The following is a 20,081-nucleotide window of genomic DNA, read 5'->3' as shown; positions in this document are numbered from 1 at the left end:
TAACAACCATTGTTGTGCTGCCACATTAGAACTCATACAAGATATTGAAAACCTCGGCAAAACCAGATAATATAACGTGTAAAATTTTATTCAAAATTAATTCCTATTTTTAGCATTAATTTAAATTGTCTTTTCCTATTTTTAGTGTCAATTTAAATTATCATCTTATTTATAGGAAAGCCTTTAATTAGCATAGCATAACAACTTATTTAATTTTAAATATATACCGTGAAGCTTATACTTTAACATTTAATCATCTAAATATCTTAAACACACATTTTAAATTCAAATTCAAAATTAACAACAAATTTAACATAAAACATAAAGCACATAATATATCCAAATGTTTAAAATAAAACATGTAATGATATATTTAAATATTCAAACATACTTTATTTTTAATTCATACTTAGTTTCAATATATTTTGACCTATTAAAATATTTTAAAGTTAATTTTAATATACTTTGACCTATTAAAATATTTCAAATGATATGACGAAAATAACCCAATCTTAAATAATTATCTTAAAACCATTTAAACTTATTTCAAAACTTATAAATTCAATATTAAGATAAACTTAGGTCATTTAAACGTATTTCAAGCATATTTCATTCTTAGCTAGTTTATTAAATAATCTACCAACATTTAAAATATTTCGGACAAAAGTACTTCATCAATCAATATATTTCGAACTTAAATATATACAAATATATCAATTATTCACTTTATATTTAATATGATTTTGGACCGATTTAAACAACTAAATATAATTACTTAATTAATTTGTTTAATTAATATGTGTTTTGAATTATCATTATTTAAGAGAATTGAGTCTTCAGTATTTATACCTCTATATAGTTCAATTAGTATTAGATTTTATGCATTTATGCTTGTCATTTTGGGATTTTACGCTTAGTTTGGTATTTTGGTATATATGGTGCAATTCAAGTTCAGTTAAAAAAATCGAGCATAAACCAAGCATCTTTAGCACAATTCACTGTTGGCCTAACCCTAAAGGCTCCATGTAGCAAAGTCTCGATGAGTTGATCAAGTAAACAAGCCAAGTTGATCACCATGTAGGCCTGTATAGAGCCTGCTTGAGCCTAGCTTGTTCGATTGTGCAAATGTCTTAATGAAGACATAAGGTTAAGGCTGATAAAGAAATACAAGTTAATGCTCACTTGACCTGGTTAAGCTTGTGTGGCTCAATCAAGCGAAGATGCTCAAGACTTTTAGAAGCTCTAAAAGATTGACATAAGGTTTATCAAGGATGCAGGGGCGACTTGACCATGTCGAGTGAAGCTCGCTTGGTCGAGTGGATCCTACATTAGGTGTATATTATATTTTTGAAGTTTCTGACCTAATGCTCACTCGACCAGCCCCTGCTCGATTGAGCGATCTTGGCGGTCAAATTCATATTTTTGTGTTGATCGCTTTGCTTATTTTTCTAATCATTATAGAGGCTGCACCTGATCCAACTCCTACTTTAGTCCTCTAGTCCTCTCATACATTTCTCGTCACTAGAAGTGGTGGAAAAATGATGTTACTTCTTTTCAGTTGCCACCTTGAAGGATGCAATTTGGTTTTTTACTTAGCAAGGTGGAGAATCTGGCATACGTTAGCTTAGTTTTTGTATCTTAGTTTAGTGAGAGTAAGTTTTGCTTTAGTTTGTTCTTTGCTTGCCTTTGTTCTTCAAACTTTATTGTATTTTCAATCCAAAACTCTTAAATCTTAGTTTAAACCTAGATTTAGCTCACTTCAAGCTTCATTTGGGTATTATTGCACTAGTATAATTCAACAATCCTTTAGGGTGTATGAAGCTTTTGTTGGAGTTCATCAATAAAGTTATTTAATTCTTCATTATCCACTTAGTTTTCTTTCTTTGATTGATTCCAAGCTAGTAAATTTTACTTTCCTTAATTTATTGCTTTTAATTTTTGTTATTGTTCTTTGCATTATCTTACATGAATTCTTGCTTTTATTGGGATAAAGTTCTATTTCAATCATGTGTGAGTAATTTTCTTATGGTTTAGGTTAGGAAGTATCACCATGTGATGTAATTTGATTGCTTAGCTCTTCATTGGCATTAATATGTGGTTTATGATTTGAGAAAGATTTTGCTATTGTCTTAGTGTCATTGGACTTTGGAAGAGAGTCGATTTCTATTGATAATTTATACTTAAAACATGATTCATCTCCATGAAAATTGATAAATGGTTTGTTTGGAATCGAAAATAGAAAATGCAATAAAAAAAAAAAAGAGTATGGTAATTGATTCCTTACCCTAGCCCCTGGCCAGCCTCCAATCCACCACTGCAACCATACCCATCTACTGTCACTGTCATCATTTCCCACCAATTTTTGGCCACCACCCCTTTCATCAAAACCCACCACCAAAATTGACTCTCCCACCCCTCATCCCCTTCTACTCTCCAACTCCACCAAACCCTTTGCTCCACTCCACCACACTATCAACCACAACCGCACCTACCCATGCTCAACTCCCTTTGCGGCCAACACCTCCATGATGGACCTTCCCACCTTCTTACCCACCACCATTCACCAAACCTAAACCTTCAACATATCTACAACCAAAACTCAATGCCCTACCATTCGAAACATAACTACCAACCTCTTTGCTCACCACCAGCGGTGAATTGCAACCCCTGATACACATGTGAGAAGAAGGGGAGGGGTGAGAATTTTTTAATCTGAATTTAATTTAGTTTTTGGTAAAATTGACATATTTCACCGGTAAGGAGTTAAAATGGATGTTGGTAGAAAACTCACCTCAAAAATTATATTATTCAAGGTTAATTAAAAGTTAGGGAAATCAGTGAAATAAAATGTCGTATTATTTAAGCTAAATTGCATAAATAAAACGTGATGGTGCTCAATTTCACAATTTTTAGAAGTTAAAGTTTAATAAATAACTAAATTTTAGGCGTGTGGTGATCCGATGGACACAAATGTGAGTATTAATAATTCATCGTTAAGAAATGATGATAAATAAATGTTGTATCATTATTATTGTAGCCTTCATAAGCGAAAGTTAAAAATTGTGTACCTTCAAAAATCAAAACCAAACATTTTCTTGGTTTATCTACAACTGCAAGAACAAAGGCGATCATCATCGACAAACAAACAACACTTCTGCGAATTTCTCTCTCCTAGGGCTACCTCTTTCCTGTCGGTGACAAAAAGGTACCAATCTTTGCATTCTCCTTCTCAAATTTCGATCATTCCTTTCTTCTCCCTCATTGCTGAACGATTTCAATTTAATTGATAGCCATTTCTACGATTGTTCGTGTTCTTCTCTCCATATATTAATAAATTTAATTCCAATTGCTTTTAAGCTTTTTTTTTTTTTTTTGGGTTTATTGATCTATATCTTTGTTAATGGTCATGCTGATTGATGAACAGCAATTGCCCTTTTTAAGTTGAATAATTTGAGTTGGGCATGAGTTTTCTTTTTGAAGTAGAATTTTGATAGTAATGTGCTGAATTATTTTCCCTGATTTTCAAAATTAGGTTTGTAGGTTCTGTAGCAACTCGGAGTTGTGCTCCGGGTGTTCAATTTTACAATGATGGAATTCCATGGGGATTTTCTAGAGTTCCTTGATCGTGATGTTTCAACTTTGATTCTTATGGGCTTGGATGATCTTGCTGACATCGTTCGTGCTAGTTCTGTGTCGAGATTGTGGCGTGATTTTGGTGAGCATTTTTTGTTTTGGTTAGTTGTTTTGATTGTTCTGTATGTTATGATACTTTTTTGTTTTTAATTATGCATTGCTCCATGTGATGGTATCGGGGTATATATCTTGGTCCAGCATATGCTGCTGATTTGAGTGGTTTTGATTCTATTGCCATTTTGGTTGTGGACATGTACATGCATGCTAATTTTCCCTTTGCTTCTAAATTGATTATGTTGTTGTGGCATGCTTGTTTTTAATTCTATTTTAGACTAGGGTAATTTGCCATGCTTTGAATGACAAGAATAAATAGGAGTTAACAAGAATTGATTATGAATTACATGAGGGGTTCAATATAGATGGAGGTTGTTCAAATTGTTGTTGGACTTGGGTAAAGGAATATACCATCCCAATAGAGGGTGAGTTCTTACTTAAAAATGAAAGGCCATTAGGTGGCATCGTATCAGCCACATAGTAGAGGTTTTTACATTTACCAAACCAGTATTACCCACACTGTAAAGGTGTAAACAAAAAATCACAATTTAAGTGCAAGTGATATTTCATGGTTTAGACAGATATTTGGTAGCCCGACAACCACATTGCCCGCATTAGTCATTACCGCATCCTTGAGTCCTTTATGCATTCACGACCGTCATCGTATTTTTGCATTATGCTCTTTAGTGGAAAGAGATTGAATTCACCTTTTTTATTACTTAGTGATGGCTTTTCAAAGGAACCGACTTACCAACATTTATGTATCTCTATTGGCCAAGTTTATTGTCTTAATTTTGCGAGTGTAAATGATGACTTAATTAAAGCCACAATATCGGTAATTTAATTCTCCAATGTTTGGCGTCAAGCATTAATTCTATCACGAAAATTCTGGATATTTTCCTCAACAATTTCCATCCTTCTTCCCTGTGATGGAGCCATTATCATTATCACTAGAAGTATAAATGAAACGTCTTTAATACCATTGTAACGCCATGCCATAAATTGGATTATACACAAGAATCTAGTAAAACTAGCTAAAGAAGGAAGAAAGAATAACAGGGAAGACAATGCAAGAGGAAGAAGAATGAGAAAAGGGAATGCTTGTTTGTATTATTTAGCTAGATGTGCAGAGTACCCATCCTATATTGTTTATGAACGTAGTTGTGAATACAAGCATGAGTGACATAAATCATAATATTCCTAACCCTCTATTTTTATACAAAATGTAATTCCCAATTATCCAATGCATAACAAACTCTGCACCTAGCATAACAAACTTTCCCACTTGCATAACCAATTGATACCCTTTCTAGAAGTAGCTAATTGAATTAGGCAGAATGATTTCTCCACCAGTTGTAAATATAATGAATGGCTGGTTTGGAAGCTAATTGAGCCGGGCTTGCATTATAATTTGACTCCATTACATCTACACTTCACCTTAGAGTCACAGTGGTGTAAGTGTTAAGCATGCAAGGGTCATTAGGTCGCCACTCGTAGTGGCAAACCACATGTCACAATTGTGGTTTCAAATGAACAAAGATTATCAGGCTTTAGAGATAAGAGACCATGGAGAAGAATTTATTCTACGCTAAGATCTACATTTGGAATGTTGGAACTCATTTAAGTACAAATGTGGTAGATGTTATAAAATTTTAAGATTTACATTCTTTCCATGTAGAAGATTAGGTGGATAGTGGAGAGTCCAAAAGATTTTGTTTTTTTTGCACTCGTATATAGGTAAGGTGGGAAGGGGTCATGTATTATTTTAGTATGTGGTGATAATTAAACTTCTGTCATAAAGAGTGGAAGGGAAAGCCTCCAATCACTAGGTAAACCCATAACTCTTCCAAAAAATTGGTAATAAGAGAAGAAAAATGCAAATTGTGGACCATAATATAGAGAAAGCTAATAAGAAAAACAAAGTTGCATTGATTAGCATGGTCGTCGGTAAGCATGTACAAAGCGGTATACAGTACATGGTGACCCCAATAATCCACTTTTATACTAATTTTATTTATTGTTTTAATCATCCCAAACACATATATATTATTTTACATAAGAATAACCAAATGATAAATAGTCAAATATTATTAGTTATTTCAATATGTGAACTAATAAAAAAGAAGCTAATGATTTCTGCTATGCTACTCTTTTTCAAAAATCTATTGTCTAGTTGGATAGTAAGTTTAATTAGTGGGAAGACTTTATCATAAACAAATATTTTGATTTTTTTTTCTTTATATGTAAGGGTTTGAATTGGTACTAGGGCCTCAAAATTTACGAGGTGGCAGCCAATAATACTACCTCTAGTTGATCGTAGTTTTTAAACTTGTGTAGTCAATCAATATTGTTTTATTTCTTATTCTATGAGTGTAAAAGAAACGTAGTCAAGTACGATCTAGTTTGCTTCGCATGAAAACATATTTTCATAATATTAACTGTTTATAATTTTTAACTATGTGCAACTAAAGATGGCAATGGTCAAAATAGTAAATTAGATAGCGTGAAAACAAGTGTAGCAACAAATTTGAACCATCAAAAGTATGATATAAGTGTGTTGAACAAATGACTATTGATGAGAGTAAAGTTTGTGTATGGAACATAAATATATTGTTCGTATAAAAACTCAAAATCAATTACTTGTGTAAGGAGATGACAGGGAAAGTTGCCTAATTGTTCGTATTAGGTGTAACTGTGTTAGCTCATAAAATGAGTCGACGTTTGAAAATACTCCCCCATACACATATCCACCACCTACTCACTATAAAGTTCTCATACTCAAGTTTGTCGTTGTGAATATGTATATGAATCAGTTCGTATTCACTGTCTAACCAGTCATGCCCATCAATATCATGGCTACACCCACTTTTTACGCCCATCTCATCCTGCTCCATATTCTCTTTATACCCAACCTTGTACCCTGTCTAATTTTAAATTTTGCATTTTAATTTTTATCAAACTGTTACACTGTTAACAGAACAAAAATCATGATTTTTATGGTCAACAATTAACCATAGGATGCATTGAACATTTAGAATTCTTATTTTTGGGAAGCTTTCTCTTTCAGTTTAGGGCCATGGTAGTTATCGAGAGTTCTAATTGTGGTCTTAATTATTGACAGTGATAACAAATGGTATTTGCAAACATCTGTGTCTAAAACTATTTCCTCAGCTTTCTGGCATTAGTCGTGTGGTGGAAACAAGCAACAAAAACGGGAAGTGTGCAGATGTTGGTTGCAGCCGGTCCATTGAATGGGAGCATTTGAAAATGGAACACAGAGCATTTGTCTGTTTAGCTCGAGGTCTTGTATCATCAGAGGTGGGTGAATGTATCTCAGATGCCATTTGTGCTTCCAGCACAGATAATTATCCGGAAGAAAGTGTTCATCACACACTGGAACCCAGGGATAGGATTGGACGTAGAGCTTCATACTGGTCAAGCTCTGGACAAAGTAACCCCGAAGTGACTGAAAAGTTAATTTACAAGTTGATTTCTAACTTTTGCATCATCACTGAAATAAATGTTCAGCCTTTCAAAGGTGGTGATCCCTTTTTGCTAGTGTAGTTATGCCTTTTTGGCTAGATTCCCCTCATTATGCTTATTGTGTTTTTTATGCAGCTTTTTTCCAGGCAGATTCTCCTATTTATTCTGCGAAATATGTGCGCTTTCACTTGGGGCACAGAGCATATGCTGATGACAGTGAGGAAGATGATACCGTTCTTGAAGATCCGCAATGTGCTGCAAAAAACTTTGTGTGGACCTACACATCACAGTTATTTCCAATGGTGCAGGTCAGCAGCATTCTGGAATGGACATTTAATACCGCTTATGTATACTGTTTTGAAACCTATTTTCTTTTAATATCACTTGATCTGAATAACAAAAAAGATACAGTCATGTATCTTATTTGCCACACTCTGAAACACTTATGGCTCTTCTGTGCTAGAGTCTGAGAGACTTAACACATATGCTATGGAATTTGATTTCCTCTTCCCATACATTGGCTTCTTTGTAAATGGATAAGTTAATAAGTATTAGTAAGCATAGTATTAGGAGATCTTGTTTTTCTTAGAAGACTATATTAGATGCTTTTATCAGTGTGACAATTGTTCTTAGAAAATACGTTTTTAGATTTTTTTTTTTCCATTGTAGCATTTGAAATTATGAAGCTTTTTTGTCTGGTCTTTCTTTTGTTATTTGGTGCTCTTCGTCAACACTTCATGAAGTACTAAGACAAGAGTATAAATTCCTTTACAATATCTCGTGCTATCGATATTGAATAAGATCACTTCTTTTAGCGATTTTTATTTAGGTTTTGAATATTGTCTTACTGTGTTCATCCTTCTCTAGAAAAAGGATCACTAATAACTTTTTGAAATCTGAACTGTTTCTGGGAAAGAAAATAATGATATTATTAGTACATGAAGAATCCGTCTGTTTTGCAGTTTCATGCTTCTAACGACTTTACTCATCAAGATATTTCTTGGAACAGGAGAGTCACCTACAAAGTTTCAAGCTTCCAGAACCTGTCATATGCTTTGGTGGATTCCTGCAGATAGAGCTTGTTGGTAGAGTTCAAAGACAAGAAATGGATGGACTTTTTTACATATGGTGAGTTTTGGAACTACTTTAAGTGGTCTAATAATTCATTTTGTAGCTGATGACTTGTGTTTGTCTGTAGCTAGGGTATAACGTGCTATTTTTTGTAAGCCTATCACTCGTGTGTTGAGCATTATGAAATTGAAAATTTATTCCGGTATCAAACTAGGTTTGACATTATGAAATTGAAAATTTAGGCCTTAGTGTGGTTTTAGATGTAAGATTAACTCATAATTTCTTAGTAATCTGTTTCATTGCATTAGTATTGTTGCTAAATGGACATATGTGAAATGCAGTTACGATCATTTATGTTGGTGAAATGAAAGTGGTAAACCAGATTAAAATGAGTGACTTTACAAATTATATGAAGCTTAGGATATTGTTTTGTATGATCTTTTAATGTTGGTGAAGAATGTCTGTTGATGACTTAGAATGTCTATGAGAAATACCATGAAGTCTCGACAATTTCTTTTTCCTTTATATGTTGTAAATGGACTTGGCAAAAGCTGACCTAACCTAAACCTAATCTGTAATAAGTGAGTTTGGGATAAAAATTTTTGAGCCCAATCTAATTTGTTTATTAAGTAGGTTCGATTAAGGTTAAAGTTTTAAACTTGAAATAAACTTGTATAATCCATTTAAATATACGAGTTATTTTTGAGTCGAATCAATCAGTATAACTTGAACTTAATTCTTTATATATTATTATCCCAAAAAAAAAATTCTATATATATTATCCTATTTTTCATAGTATATACAAAATAAACAACTCAAAAATTAATAGTTTGAAATTGAGGTCTAAAGAATAAAATGTAGTCAATGATAAAAATCCTGAATGGAAACAAAATATCTAAATAGTTAAGTGGGTCGAAATCAGGTTGATCCAGTGACAGGCCAGAGTTGTGATTTTCGACTTAATCTACTAAATGGATTAGGTTCCAATTAAGGGGTTTCTAAATCATTTATATATGATCTGAACAATAACACGACCCAACCTAATTGGCCTAGTTACTGCGGCATTGCTAGAGAATCAGCAAAACGGATGTTCTGACTATCTTTCTATACCTTTGTGGTCTTCGTAGTGCCCCCTTCTCCCCCCTTTTTCCCTCAGGAAGGATTTATAGTAGGGGAACTACAGGGATAAACTGAACATCTAGCAAATGGCATCCATGCTACTTGGACTTGGGTACTAATGTCGGATACCGGTACATGTACAAGTGTCGGATACATCTAAATATTCAATTTTACCCCCAAAATGAAGTGTCCAAGTGCTATACCAATGTCCGGACGCTGGTATGTGTAGCAAAATGAAGAGTCTGAGTACCATAGAATGACATCTATAGTCATGATTGGGGGAGCCACGTATATTGGGTTTATTGATTATATGATTTGGTGATGGAAAGGACTTTGAGATTCATTTAATGTCTAACAATTAGAAATTGCACAATTGGAGCTATTGAACTTCCTATGATATAATGATGTCCTTTATGGTGATAAATTATTTGGATAAACGAAGCAATCTTGCTCTGTAGTCTTACCTTCTTTTCAGAGTCAGGCATTTAGATCTCTTGGAAGCCTAGATGCTACACTCAGTTGCGTTTGACAAGACTCTATGCTTGCATTTATAATGAATTTTGTGACTTCATTTGTGTATGATGAATTTAAATGGTATCTTTTTGTAGAGTTAATAAAATACTTTTGTGGATTATTTCAATCTCACAAGTACAGGGTATTGCATTTCATGAATGAGAAACTCATCTGACTACAATATTTTGGTTTTGGACTAACCTTGCAGCTAATCTTTTTCTTCTGTTTGTCTTTTTTTACAGTGTGGCACATGTTAAAGTGCTTGGGCGTTCCTTGTCTCCTGTCTTTGGGATTGATCCTCTTGATCAAAATGGAACGTTTATGCTTTTGTACAACCCTGATGCAAAGTTTCCTTCCCCATCTACTACTAACGAATCCGATAAGATCAGTGCAACACCTGAGATGGAACAAAGACAATCTAGAGGCGGGTGGGAGCAGATTCTAAACATGCTACGCGGAACTTTAGGGGTTGAGGTATATGATTCCGATGATGAGGTTCATGATTTGGATGTGGATGATGAGATGGGTGAGGAGTATGCTCTTTAGAACTTTGTTTTAAATTTTATGTCATGCTTCATAATGTTGTATGTACACTAATCATTTTAGCCCGTGGCTCGAATGGGGTTGTAGCTCATTTTAAGTTGCGTGATTGAAGTATATGATTGTGAAATAACGCTTCTAACTAGTCATAAAAGTTACAGTGGTTAGTAATAATATTAATAACCAAGGGTTGAAATTGAAGTATCAATCCTTACTTTTCACTTTTCAGCTAGTTGTGGTTTTATTGAGTATATGTGTTGCTGTCTATTCCTTGCAGTCTTCCCCACAAAATCAAACACAATCCTTGATTTCAAACTGATTAATCTATCACTAATGTGGTTTTCACTCAAACCACAAAGCAGCACACCTACTTTCGCACTCAATTGTCCCACCAAACAGAACCTAAACACTACAAGCAAGCCATTACAACATAACAGTTGGGTTACCACCGTAAATGAAGATCTCTTAGCCTCAGCAAATTAAAATTAACATGATCTTATTCTATCTAAGATGGGACATGGGAGTGTGCAATCAAGCTCTACTCTCATCTTGATTTTGTTATGTAATAATAAATGCTGTACGGATATTCTAGTGTTTTCTTACATTATTGTCTTATGCCTTAAAGACAATTATCCCAAGGTCAATTTTGGTTTTTGCCCTTTTTGTATATTGACATGTGTGGCTGTTGAGGAATACAACAAAATTCAGACTCTTTTTCCTCTCAATGTCAAATGCCCAACAACAGAATAATTCTCATCACAAGCATTATTTTTTTTTAAAAAAAAATTTATTTAGATCACTAATCAGGAATAATAGGGAATTTAATGCATTAAATTTAAGTGTAATGGTCTAAATGGAGAACATTCATATAATGCTATGTGATAAAAAAAATTTCAACTGGATTAAAATGTAATTTTACTAAGTTATAGTTTAACCTGTCTTGTTGTATGAGACAAGGTGTTGACTAATTAAAAATATATACAAATATAAAATAGATGTAGCAGAGATGTAAATATTACGGATAATTTGTTGACACACCAAAATGAATAAAATTAATAACTATGTTTTGAGAGAGAGACTAAAAGTTAAACTTATCTCTACAAAAATGCGTAAAAATAAATTGAGATGTGAATCAAGATTAACAACCATTAGACAACGACCATAAAATATAATTTAAGATATGAAAAAGACTTAAGTGGGTTTTATTCAAGTCCTCTTTCTCTTTCCTTTTTTTGGTTAATTAATCAATATTTTTATTAATTTTTTTAATTAAAAATTATATTTGTTTTTTTTAGTATCTTTACGGACAATACTCAACAAATCTATGTAATGTATCATTACAATATTTATGACTATTTGCTTAAAGCTAAACAATAAATAAAAAGAAAAATTATCATAAATATTACAATATTTTAAATATTTTACTACACTAATATAATCTATTAATTAACTATGAATAAAATGAACTTTGAGAACAGTTTTCCACTGTCATCTAATTTCACCTAAAACCTATAATATAGGTCATTTAGGTGAAAAGATTTAAATTAAAAAATATCTTATCCCCAAACCTGCCCTAATATTTAGAATCTGAGTCTAATTTTTTGAGAACTAGTGAATTTGAGTCCGATTTTGAGTCAATAAATAAATGGGTTTGGGTATGGGTTTGAGTCTGGGATCCTCATACCCAAACTCGACCCAAATCCTCTCTCGGAATCCATTTAAGACCATGCATGCTAAATCCTTCTCAAACCCGTCAGACCTACTCTATACTCGACCTATTATTATACAATCTAAAATCAATTTTAGGTTCATTATAAGCCTACTTTTATATCTATTTGGAATCAATTTAGACTATGTACAACCCATAAACTCATTTTAGCACTAATGGAACCTTTAATTAGTAAAAATCTTTAAGCATGAATAATTAAATTAAGACCCATTTAGAAACTTTTAGGACCCTAGACCCATTAGACACGTTAAGCATGAATAATTAAATCAAGACCCATTTAGAAACTTTTAGGACCCTAGACCCATTAGACACGTTGAAACCAAGTCCAAATCCAAAATTTTTAGACCATATGGGTCCGCTAAAAATTAATAGGTTTGAGTCCGGATCTTGTTGGACCCGATCCAAACTCGATCCATAGACCCATTTTTATACTAATGAAATCTTAAAATGTAAAAAAGTTTAAGTATGAATAATTAAATCAAGACTCATTTTAATACTAACAAAACCTTTAAAATGTAAAAAAATTGAAATATGAATGATTAAATCAAGATTCATTTAGAACCCATTTAGGACACAATACCCATTAGATCCATCGAGTTTGAGATGGGTCTAGGGTTCGAGTTAATGGGTACGGATACGAGTCCATTAAAAAAATTAATAAGTCCGAGTTCAAATAGACTTAACCTAAACCCAACTCATGACCATCCTTACTTAGCACTATTATTCTTGTATTTTTGCACTGCTTTTGTAATTTGGTTGTGTATGGAGTTTGAAATCCGTTTTTTAGCTATCTTTTGCTTCATCTAATTCACCAACAACCTTTTTAATTTTACATTTTATTCTTAATCTATAACTTAAAATTATAATTTGGTGAATTTTTATCTATTCATTACAATGTAAATTTTATTACGTGTTTTTATAGTTTTTGACCATCGAGAGTTAAATATTAACGTTAAAATTGCGGGAAAATAAATGAAAAGATATAAGTGAAATAGTAGTATACGTAGGATCTTGAGAAGAATAGGTGGAGTGCAAGAGCGAACCAATCTCATTTTATTCATTATAATCCCTTAAACTAGTCGTCTACATCCAATGGGGGACGTACATACAATGGCTGATGCTTTTATTAGTGACTGCTTATTGATTAGCATATTTGTGATAAGTGAACTACGTACTGGGTGTTAATTTTAGGGGTTAAAAACTTGAAATACTGGTATATTACTAATATTCACTACAAAAGTAGTGATGTATACAAAGTAAGTCAAAATTGAAGTCTTGATGTAACATGGAGTATAAGTTTTTTTATTCTATTTCAACATGGATTGATCATTTTTGAACTCCAAAATTCATTTTAGTTTTCATAACACTACCGTGTTGGATACTTAGATCGATCCACACTCGTATGCATTATCCAACGCTTGATTAGCTTTAGATCTAAGGATAAGTTATCGCCAGTTGCTAGATCGATTACACCTTACAGATATACTTGTATGAATATAGCATTTGCTTTATCGGTTAGACAACATTAATTAACAAATATATTATTTCTATAGTGAAGTGTAAAGACAAAGTTACGCATGAAAGAAAGAAACGAGAATGGTTCGTAATAACAGGTGAAATCTCACCATTACTTAAATTCTAGTCTTCCAAACATACACAAACATGGATCATGGCTTCTTATACTCCTTTCAACCTTGCAGGAATGAGGCGCTTCCCCTTCTTCAGGATGTCTTGGACTTAGGTCGTGATGGAAGCAACTGCATCAAATGAGTCCAACAATTAACAAATACACATACTGCACAAACACCATGCTTGACCTTATTACAACAGTTTGTTACCCAATGCCAATAAGTGGCTTCCACATTTGTTGGGTTTGGGTATCAGACATACGCAACATTTCCGTTTGTTTGTAATAACAAAAAGGTTGTCTAATTAACTCTTCATAGCAAATATCATATGCAGCTTATATAATAAATACAAATGATTAACTTAGTCATTCTAATAGTCCATTTTTATCCGAAATTGAACAACTACAAACTTTTGACCCCATCATGAATGAACATTAATCTCTTTGCTCTATTCTTTATTTGAGCTAATTGAAACACTATCAAACTGAAACGACCAGGTCTTACATACAATCCTATAGACAAATGACTCTTACAGACAGAGCAACACAGATCCAGGTCAAGAAAATTACTTGGGTAGGTTCATCAGTAGAATAGCTTTCCACCAATAAACCAGTACCCTATTTGGTAGCTGACAATACTTGATGACAGACTGACAGTTGATGTTGGTAACAATAACATACTGACAAGTAATTTAGCATGGAAAGTCTCATATCAATGTCGATAAAATGTTTATCCGCTCTCAAATATCTCTCTTTTCATTACCATCGATAAGCACTTCGGAGGGTAGAAATGCAAATTCAAAACTAAAATTTAGAGATGCAGTTCAATTACCATGGAGGCCTGGATATTGAACAATATATTGCCATTAAATTGCGTATTATGACTTTATAACCATAACTGCGGTTCATTAACAGATGATTGTGACATGGGTTTCCCATGGAAACATGATTATTACAAAGCTATTGTTAATGATACCACAAAGGGAAGTGAAAGTGGTACAGAAGGGTGTAAGTCCATGTAACGTAGACCCATTGTACTATAAGACCAAAAAATCAATGTTTGGGACTCAGTGCCTACTAACATGGAGGAGAGGGGGGGACTTAACGTATGATAATATCATCCCGTGATGAACTTCATATATATAACCGAGTATAGTCTTAATTTTCTAAGTTCAATGACCAGAAAAAAATCTATAGGCTCTTAAAACTTGAATGAGGCATTTGGTTATTGGTATTAAATGGCGGTAATGAGAATAAGTTTAGTTGTTAATTTTCATAAAATGGGTTACATTATTCCCATGGTTTTGTGAAGAGAAAATAGGATTAGAGAAGGACAAGCATCATCATATGTCTTATCGAATAGTTTTTCTTAGCTAAATTACATTAAATTTTCATCATCACTCCCACCCATTAATATCAATAATCATATGGGCCGGAAAGGGTTCAAAAAGTTAATCATCATTGACGATTTAGAACCAAAATCAAAGGGATCAGCCAAAGGTGATAGCAGTGACATCAAAGAAAGGGTTTGGAAAACGTTATGGTTTGAAACCATCTATGATGCGGTAATAAAGAGACTTGGTCAATAATTGGAATCACAACATATATACCATATAGATGGGTGTACATATAGGAAGGACATTTACGGGCCAAGGTGACACATAAAACCCGGATCAAGCACACACCCAGGCCCCGGGCACTAGTGTAGTGCCACAGGCCAAAATTGAGTGGCTGATCGGAGGGAGCTAAATGTAAAGTTGGTGCAAGCACATTTTAGTAGCCATGATAGTATATTATACCAAGCAACTGATATATATAAATAGATTGTGCTCAGCATTGACACACCTGATAACATGAAATGAGAGATGTAGCAAAACCAAAGGCCCCAGTCACACGAGGAGTTATTTTCTTGGGTGCCAATTGGAGCAGTCCAGCAGCCACAACAATATCCAAGGCAGATTTAATCAAGGCCAAGGACCTGTCATTATAATTCTGAACCTTAGCTCGGTATTTCTCATTCTGCATTCACAAAAATACTCACAGTCAACAGTGCTTGACATCGAAGCAATTCAAAGATGATCAATAGACACAATTTATCATCAATAAAACACTCACTTGGTTTTTGTCACTGCCCTTAAGCTCTTTCTCCAACTTCTTCATTGAGGCAGCAAGCCTTCCAAGTTCTCCAATCTAAAATTTTATGTATTAACAATCACTTTGACAAAAATAATTTTACGTATCAATGTTTCATTTGAGAAATCTCATAGACCAATGGCCAAGAATGCCTAAATTAACAAGGAAACAAAAGATATGGAAAGACTTATTGAACCCCAATTACAAAAGCTGCAGCAAAAAACTAAGTATTTGAAAGAGATCCAACCTCAGCAAGCGAATTACAGACAGAGGAACCCATCCAACAGTAAAGAGATATCTTGGCAATCAAATCAGTCCGCTCCTTGTTCTATGAAACAAAAAACAAGTCTCCATGATATAGGCATCATTAAAATCATCTTTGACCAAAAGAGAAAGAGAAAGCAACAAAGCTAAACCTTATAGATTCCGCTTCTGCCAAGCCAGACAAATTGATCAAGGAACAAAAATGTCGACAATAGAGCATTTTTCGACTGTAAGAAGAATAGAATATTTGTTAAATATATACTAGCATACGATGTTTGGTCTCCAAGAAGGACAAAAATATAAACTGGGTACCTTCCCCAGAAGAACAATTGGAAGAGGAGTTCCAGCAGGAGCAGGGCTAATCAGAGCATGTAAATCATTAACAAACTACAAAACAAAAAGCCCACAGGTTAACTAAAACAACAAAAGCTGAATTGTATGTGACTGCGATCAACCAAGAAAACATTTACCTATTCAAGACAGAAACATTATAATTCAATAAATATTAAAAGCTACAGCACAATCAAGACAATATTGAGCTCAACCTTAAAGAGACGGAAGACTTTTCTAGCCAGGCTGGTTGATTTATCAACATTTTGTGCGGTACCTGGCTCACCATCACTCAAGAACTTTGAACCATATTGGATTGCCCTGCATATCTTGTCCCTGGCTTCAGCTTTGTTCAAATACAGGACTAAAAGAGCAAGTTCAGCCCTGGGCACATCTAGTGAACTCATACTTTAACTTTTTCACTTTCCTAAAAATTCAATAAAAGATCATAAAATAGTCCAATTTTTTTTAAAAAAAACAAAAGATAGTACAAGAGTAAGGTTGTCTAGGCACGAGCCACAAAGTGGAAAAGGGGTAATAAAAAGTTAAAGCATAAAAGAACATGCCACAAAATCCAACTTAAATAGAAAACTATACCAAAGTTAACAACTGAAGTCTGAAGCAACTATGTCATGTTTACACATGATTTGGAAATTGGAAGAGAAAGGGGATATATAGTAGACATTACACTTAAGTTTTAACATCTTAGAAGAGTAATCTCTAACTAATACTTCTTCCGTTCCAAAATACTTGCACCATTTGACTTTTCACGCAGTCTAATGCACTAATTCAATCCTCAATATCTCTAATTATGAATAATAGAAAATTATAAAAATTTGATGTTAATAATCTTTGCATTGAGACGAATCAAACAAAATCTCACTTGACTATGTTTTAACTTATAGATTAAAAACTAATCACAAATTAAGTGTGATGAATGAATAGTGCATTATCTTGTAATATAGCAAGTAATATGGAACGGGAGAAGTAGGTTATTAGCAAACTACTGCAAAAAAAAGGAAAAATTCCTTAACTTTCTTCACCTCAATAATCTCTACTTCAGTGATTGGCTAAATTAGAAGTAGACAACTAACTATGTGGCCATGTTGCTAAATATTAGGTCATCAGGTGATCAATTTTTTAGCCAAAAAAACGAACATGGTCATTGAAAAGAAAGAAGAATAGAAAATTTTAATAAAACAAACTACTAAGGTGATACGAGCTATTGTGACAAGCTTGATCCCAGAATAATGTTAACTTCAAGAGATGGAGCAAGTAATATTCGTTGATCCCACAATTAACCTTCACGTTTTGACTGGTCGCACATGTGAATGTGAAATGTTTCATCCTTAATTGCTACTTGAGAGTGCCAAAAGTTTTGAGAAACAGAAACTACTAATAAAGCCTAACCCAAAGGTTTTACTAGGCATGAGCCATACGAAGGTGATGCAAAGATAAAAGATTGGCCTTAAGTGAGAGGCAAAGGAGCGTGTCAAATCAAAGCAATGCACACAATTCCAAATATCAAATGCACTCATTCTTGAGAAAACTTATCAGAATTATATTTTATGACAATAAATTTTAGATTTTCTAAATCTTCCAAAGAAAATGTATTTACACAATCAAAATTCAAATGTGCTTGTGAGAGAAGATAGAGGACAAGTTGTCCTCAAATATAAACAAAATCACAAATTAAACTAGTTGCTTTGTATCACAAATTCAACTAGACCCCTCAAGTATCTTAAGAGCCTTAGGGAACTTAAGTATATGATATGATTCAATACAGCCCCCTTTGTAGACAGACTGCCTTAAAGTGTATAGGATCCATGAACAATATTAGTATTACATTGAATAAGAAGCCATATTTTAAAGGGAAAATCACTTGGAACATCACTTAAGTATGCTCAAAGGATAGGTAATAGTTACATTCTCCATAACACCTAATACTCTGTTCCGTCAAAAATTGCCCAAAGAAAGCAGATCGAATTACGTGGACAGACTATCTTTACGATATCAAATTCAGAAAAAGTTTGGATTCACCAACTCGAGTAACTTTAAGCTAACATTTAAAACGTTATTCATTAGCCTCTCAAGTTTAATCAACAAAAATAAAGCAAGTTCCATCAATCACATTTCACATTCACCTCTCAAACTTTCACCCATCATACATACACCGAGAAATAAGCAAGATCTCAGACTGATATACACCTCTAAGGCTCTAACAAACTCCATGAATTCTACAAAAAATTTACCATTAAATAAGGAAAGAACTGTGGAATCATTAATACAGGTCCTTGTTTTCAAAGAGTAATCAAAACTACCAAGTTGTATCAATAACAGCACCCATGAATATCAAATCTTTTACATCATAAACAACTGAAATACCACTCAAAAAACACCATTTACAACCTAAATTACAATCTTACACTCTATTCAACCAATGAACTAAAAGACAAAATCCTTGTTAAAAATCAAAAACTAAAAAATGACCTTTCAGTGTAACAGACCTTCCATACCCAAAGTTGACAAACAACCAAACAGCCCATACCCAAATCTTTTCTTTCGCATCCCACAAAAAATTATATGGTCTATACTAAAAACATCACTATACGAATTATAGCTCAAAAACATCATGATTTCAACTCAACAGACAATTTCAAACTCAAAATTACACCTACGCAATCACATAACCCATTTGACCCAATATCTAAAAAGAATTCACAAACAAATTAAAGAACTAAAATCTGTTGATTGATCAAGAAGAGCAAGACTCATCAAAGCTGGAGTATCGTAAACGAAAATTGAGACAAGAAAAAGTAATTATTTATGCATATCAATTAGGGTTCTGAGTCAACTAATCAGAAAAAGGAAGTGACAAGAAATCAAGTAATTGAAATAAATTAATTACCTGAAAATTTTTCAAGATTGAATATTGGGTTTGTTCAGCTGGCGGGCGATAATTTTCTGCCTCCCCAAGATTATCAAAAAAGGGAGAATAAGAAGTGAAAAAAAAAAAGCTAAATTTCTTTTCCTCTAAAATCTGATAAGGGCTAGTTTGGTCCTCTGCCTCTCTTCTTCTATTACTACCCAACAAATTTGGATTTGATTAATCGCTTTTTTTGTAAATATAAAAGTTTTTTTTTTCCCTTTTTTGTATGGGAGATTTTTTTAGCTCAAGATTTTTTGCATCAAAAGAAAAAGAAAATGTTCCAAAGAATGATGAGTTGATATTGGCCGTCGATTTAATTAATTATATCAAAGTTGCTTAGCATTTTGTCAATTTGGACCGAAATTTGGTGATAACGCAAAACCTTGTATGATCCATGTCACAATATTCAAGTCTTCTCCACCCTTCAAAATTAAGGTAATCTAAATGTTATGTAGGGGTGTCTACAAGCGTCAATGCTCATGGATTTTGAGTTATCTTTATATTATAGGTCCCTATTTTATAATATAAGTTATTCTTGTGAGAAATTGTCTTTTTTTAAATTGAATTTAAAATATAAAGCCTATATATTAATTATTTGTATTAATGGGGTTATTTAATCCACATTTGAAGCTCGTTTTCGATGAGATCATCTCATA

The 20,081-nt window shown here is 33.2% G+C and overlaps 2 protein-coding genes across 2 annotated transcripts; one reads left to right on the top strand and one right to left on the bottom strand.

Annotated features, from left to right (window-relative positions):
* Window positions 1–2,957: 2,957 nt before the first annotated feature.
* LOC130809934 (F-box protein At4g00755) lies at window positions 2,958–10,641 on the top strand. The gene is made up of 6 exons (XM_057675809.1): window positions 2,958–3,205; window positions 3,533–3,715; window positions 6,809–7,225; window positions 7,306–7,478; window positions 8,180–8,298; window positions 10,116–10,641. Exons 2-6 carry the CDS (start codon window positions 3,586–3,588, stop codon window positions 10,417–10,419), a joined length of 1,143 nt encoding a protein of 380 aa, XP_057531792.1. The 5' UTR covers window positions 2,958–3,205; window positions 3,533–3,585; the 3' UTR covers window positions 10,420–10,641.
* Window positions 10,642–13,628: 2,987 nt separating this feature from the next.
* On the bottom strand, window positions 13,629–19,712 carry LOC130809933 (peroxisomal membrane protein 11C). The gene is made up of 8 exons (XM_057675808.1): window positions 19,405–19,712; window positions 16,712–16,923; window positions 16,479–16,553; window positions 16,319–16,393; window positions 16,150–16,230; window positions 15,885–15,959; window positions 15,615–15,788; window positions 13,629–13,899 (listed from the first exon to the last, which is right to left on the bottom strand). Exons 2-8 carry the CDS (start codon window positions 16,901–16,903, stop codon window positions 13,864–13,866), a joined length of 708 nt encoding a protein of 235 aa, XP_057531791.1. The 5' UTR covers window positions 16,904–16,923; window positions 19,405–19,712; the 3' UTR covers window positions 13,629–13,863.
* Between the last annotated feature and the right edge of the window lie 369 nt (window positions 19,713–20,081).

The sequence above is a fragment of the Amaranthus tricolor genome, chromosome 4 (genome assembly GCF_026212465.1).
Source record: "Amaranthus tricolor cultivar Red isolate AtriRed21 chromosome 4, ASM2621246v1, whole genome shotgun sequence".
NCBI lineage: Eukaryota > Viridiplantae > Streptophyta > Magnoliopsida > Caryophyllales > Amaranthaceae > Amaranthus > Amaranthus tricolor.
The sequence above is the reverse complement of the archived record's forward strand: the minus strand, read 5'-3'. Positions and strand labels throughout refer to the sequence as shown.

What these genes read in the sequence shown, in the direction of transcription:
- LOC130809934 (XM_057675809.1), top strand. Translation starts at nt 3,586, where the DNA reads ATGATGGAATTCCATGGGGATTTTCTAGAGTTCCTTGATCGTGATGTT. An exon ending in AAATGTTCAGCCTTTCAAAG is followed by an intron (nt 7,226 to 7,305) that starts GTGGTGATCCCT and finishes TTTTTTATGCAG; the next exon opens with CTTTTTTCCAGGCAGATTCT. An exon ending in AGTTATTTCCAATGGTGCAG is followed by an intron (nt 7,479 to 8,179) that starts GTCAGCAGCATT and finishes TTCTTGGAACAG; the next exon opens with GAGAGTCACCTACAAAGTTT.
- LOC130809933 (XM_057675808.1), bottom strand. Translation starts at nt 16,903, where the DNA reads ATGAGTTCACTAGATGTGCCCAGGGCTGAACTTGCTCTTTTAGTCCTG. An exon ending in CAATTGTTCTTCTGGGGAAG is followed by an intron (nt 16,394 to 16,478) that starts GTACCCAGTTTA and finishes TTCTTCTTACAG; the next exon opens with TCGAAAAATGCTCTATTGTC. An exon ending in TCTGTAATTCGCTTGCTGAG is followed by an intron (nt 15,960 to 16,149) that starts GTTGGATCTCTT and finishes ATAAAATTTTAG; the next exon opens with ATTGGAGAACTTGGAAGGCT.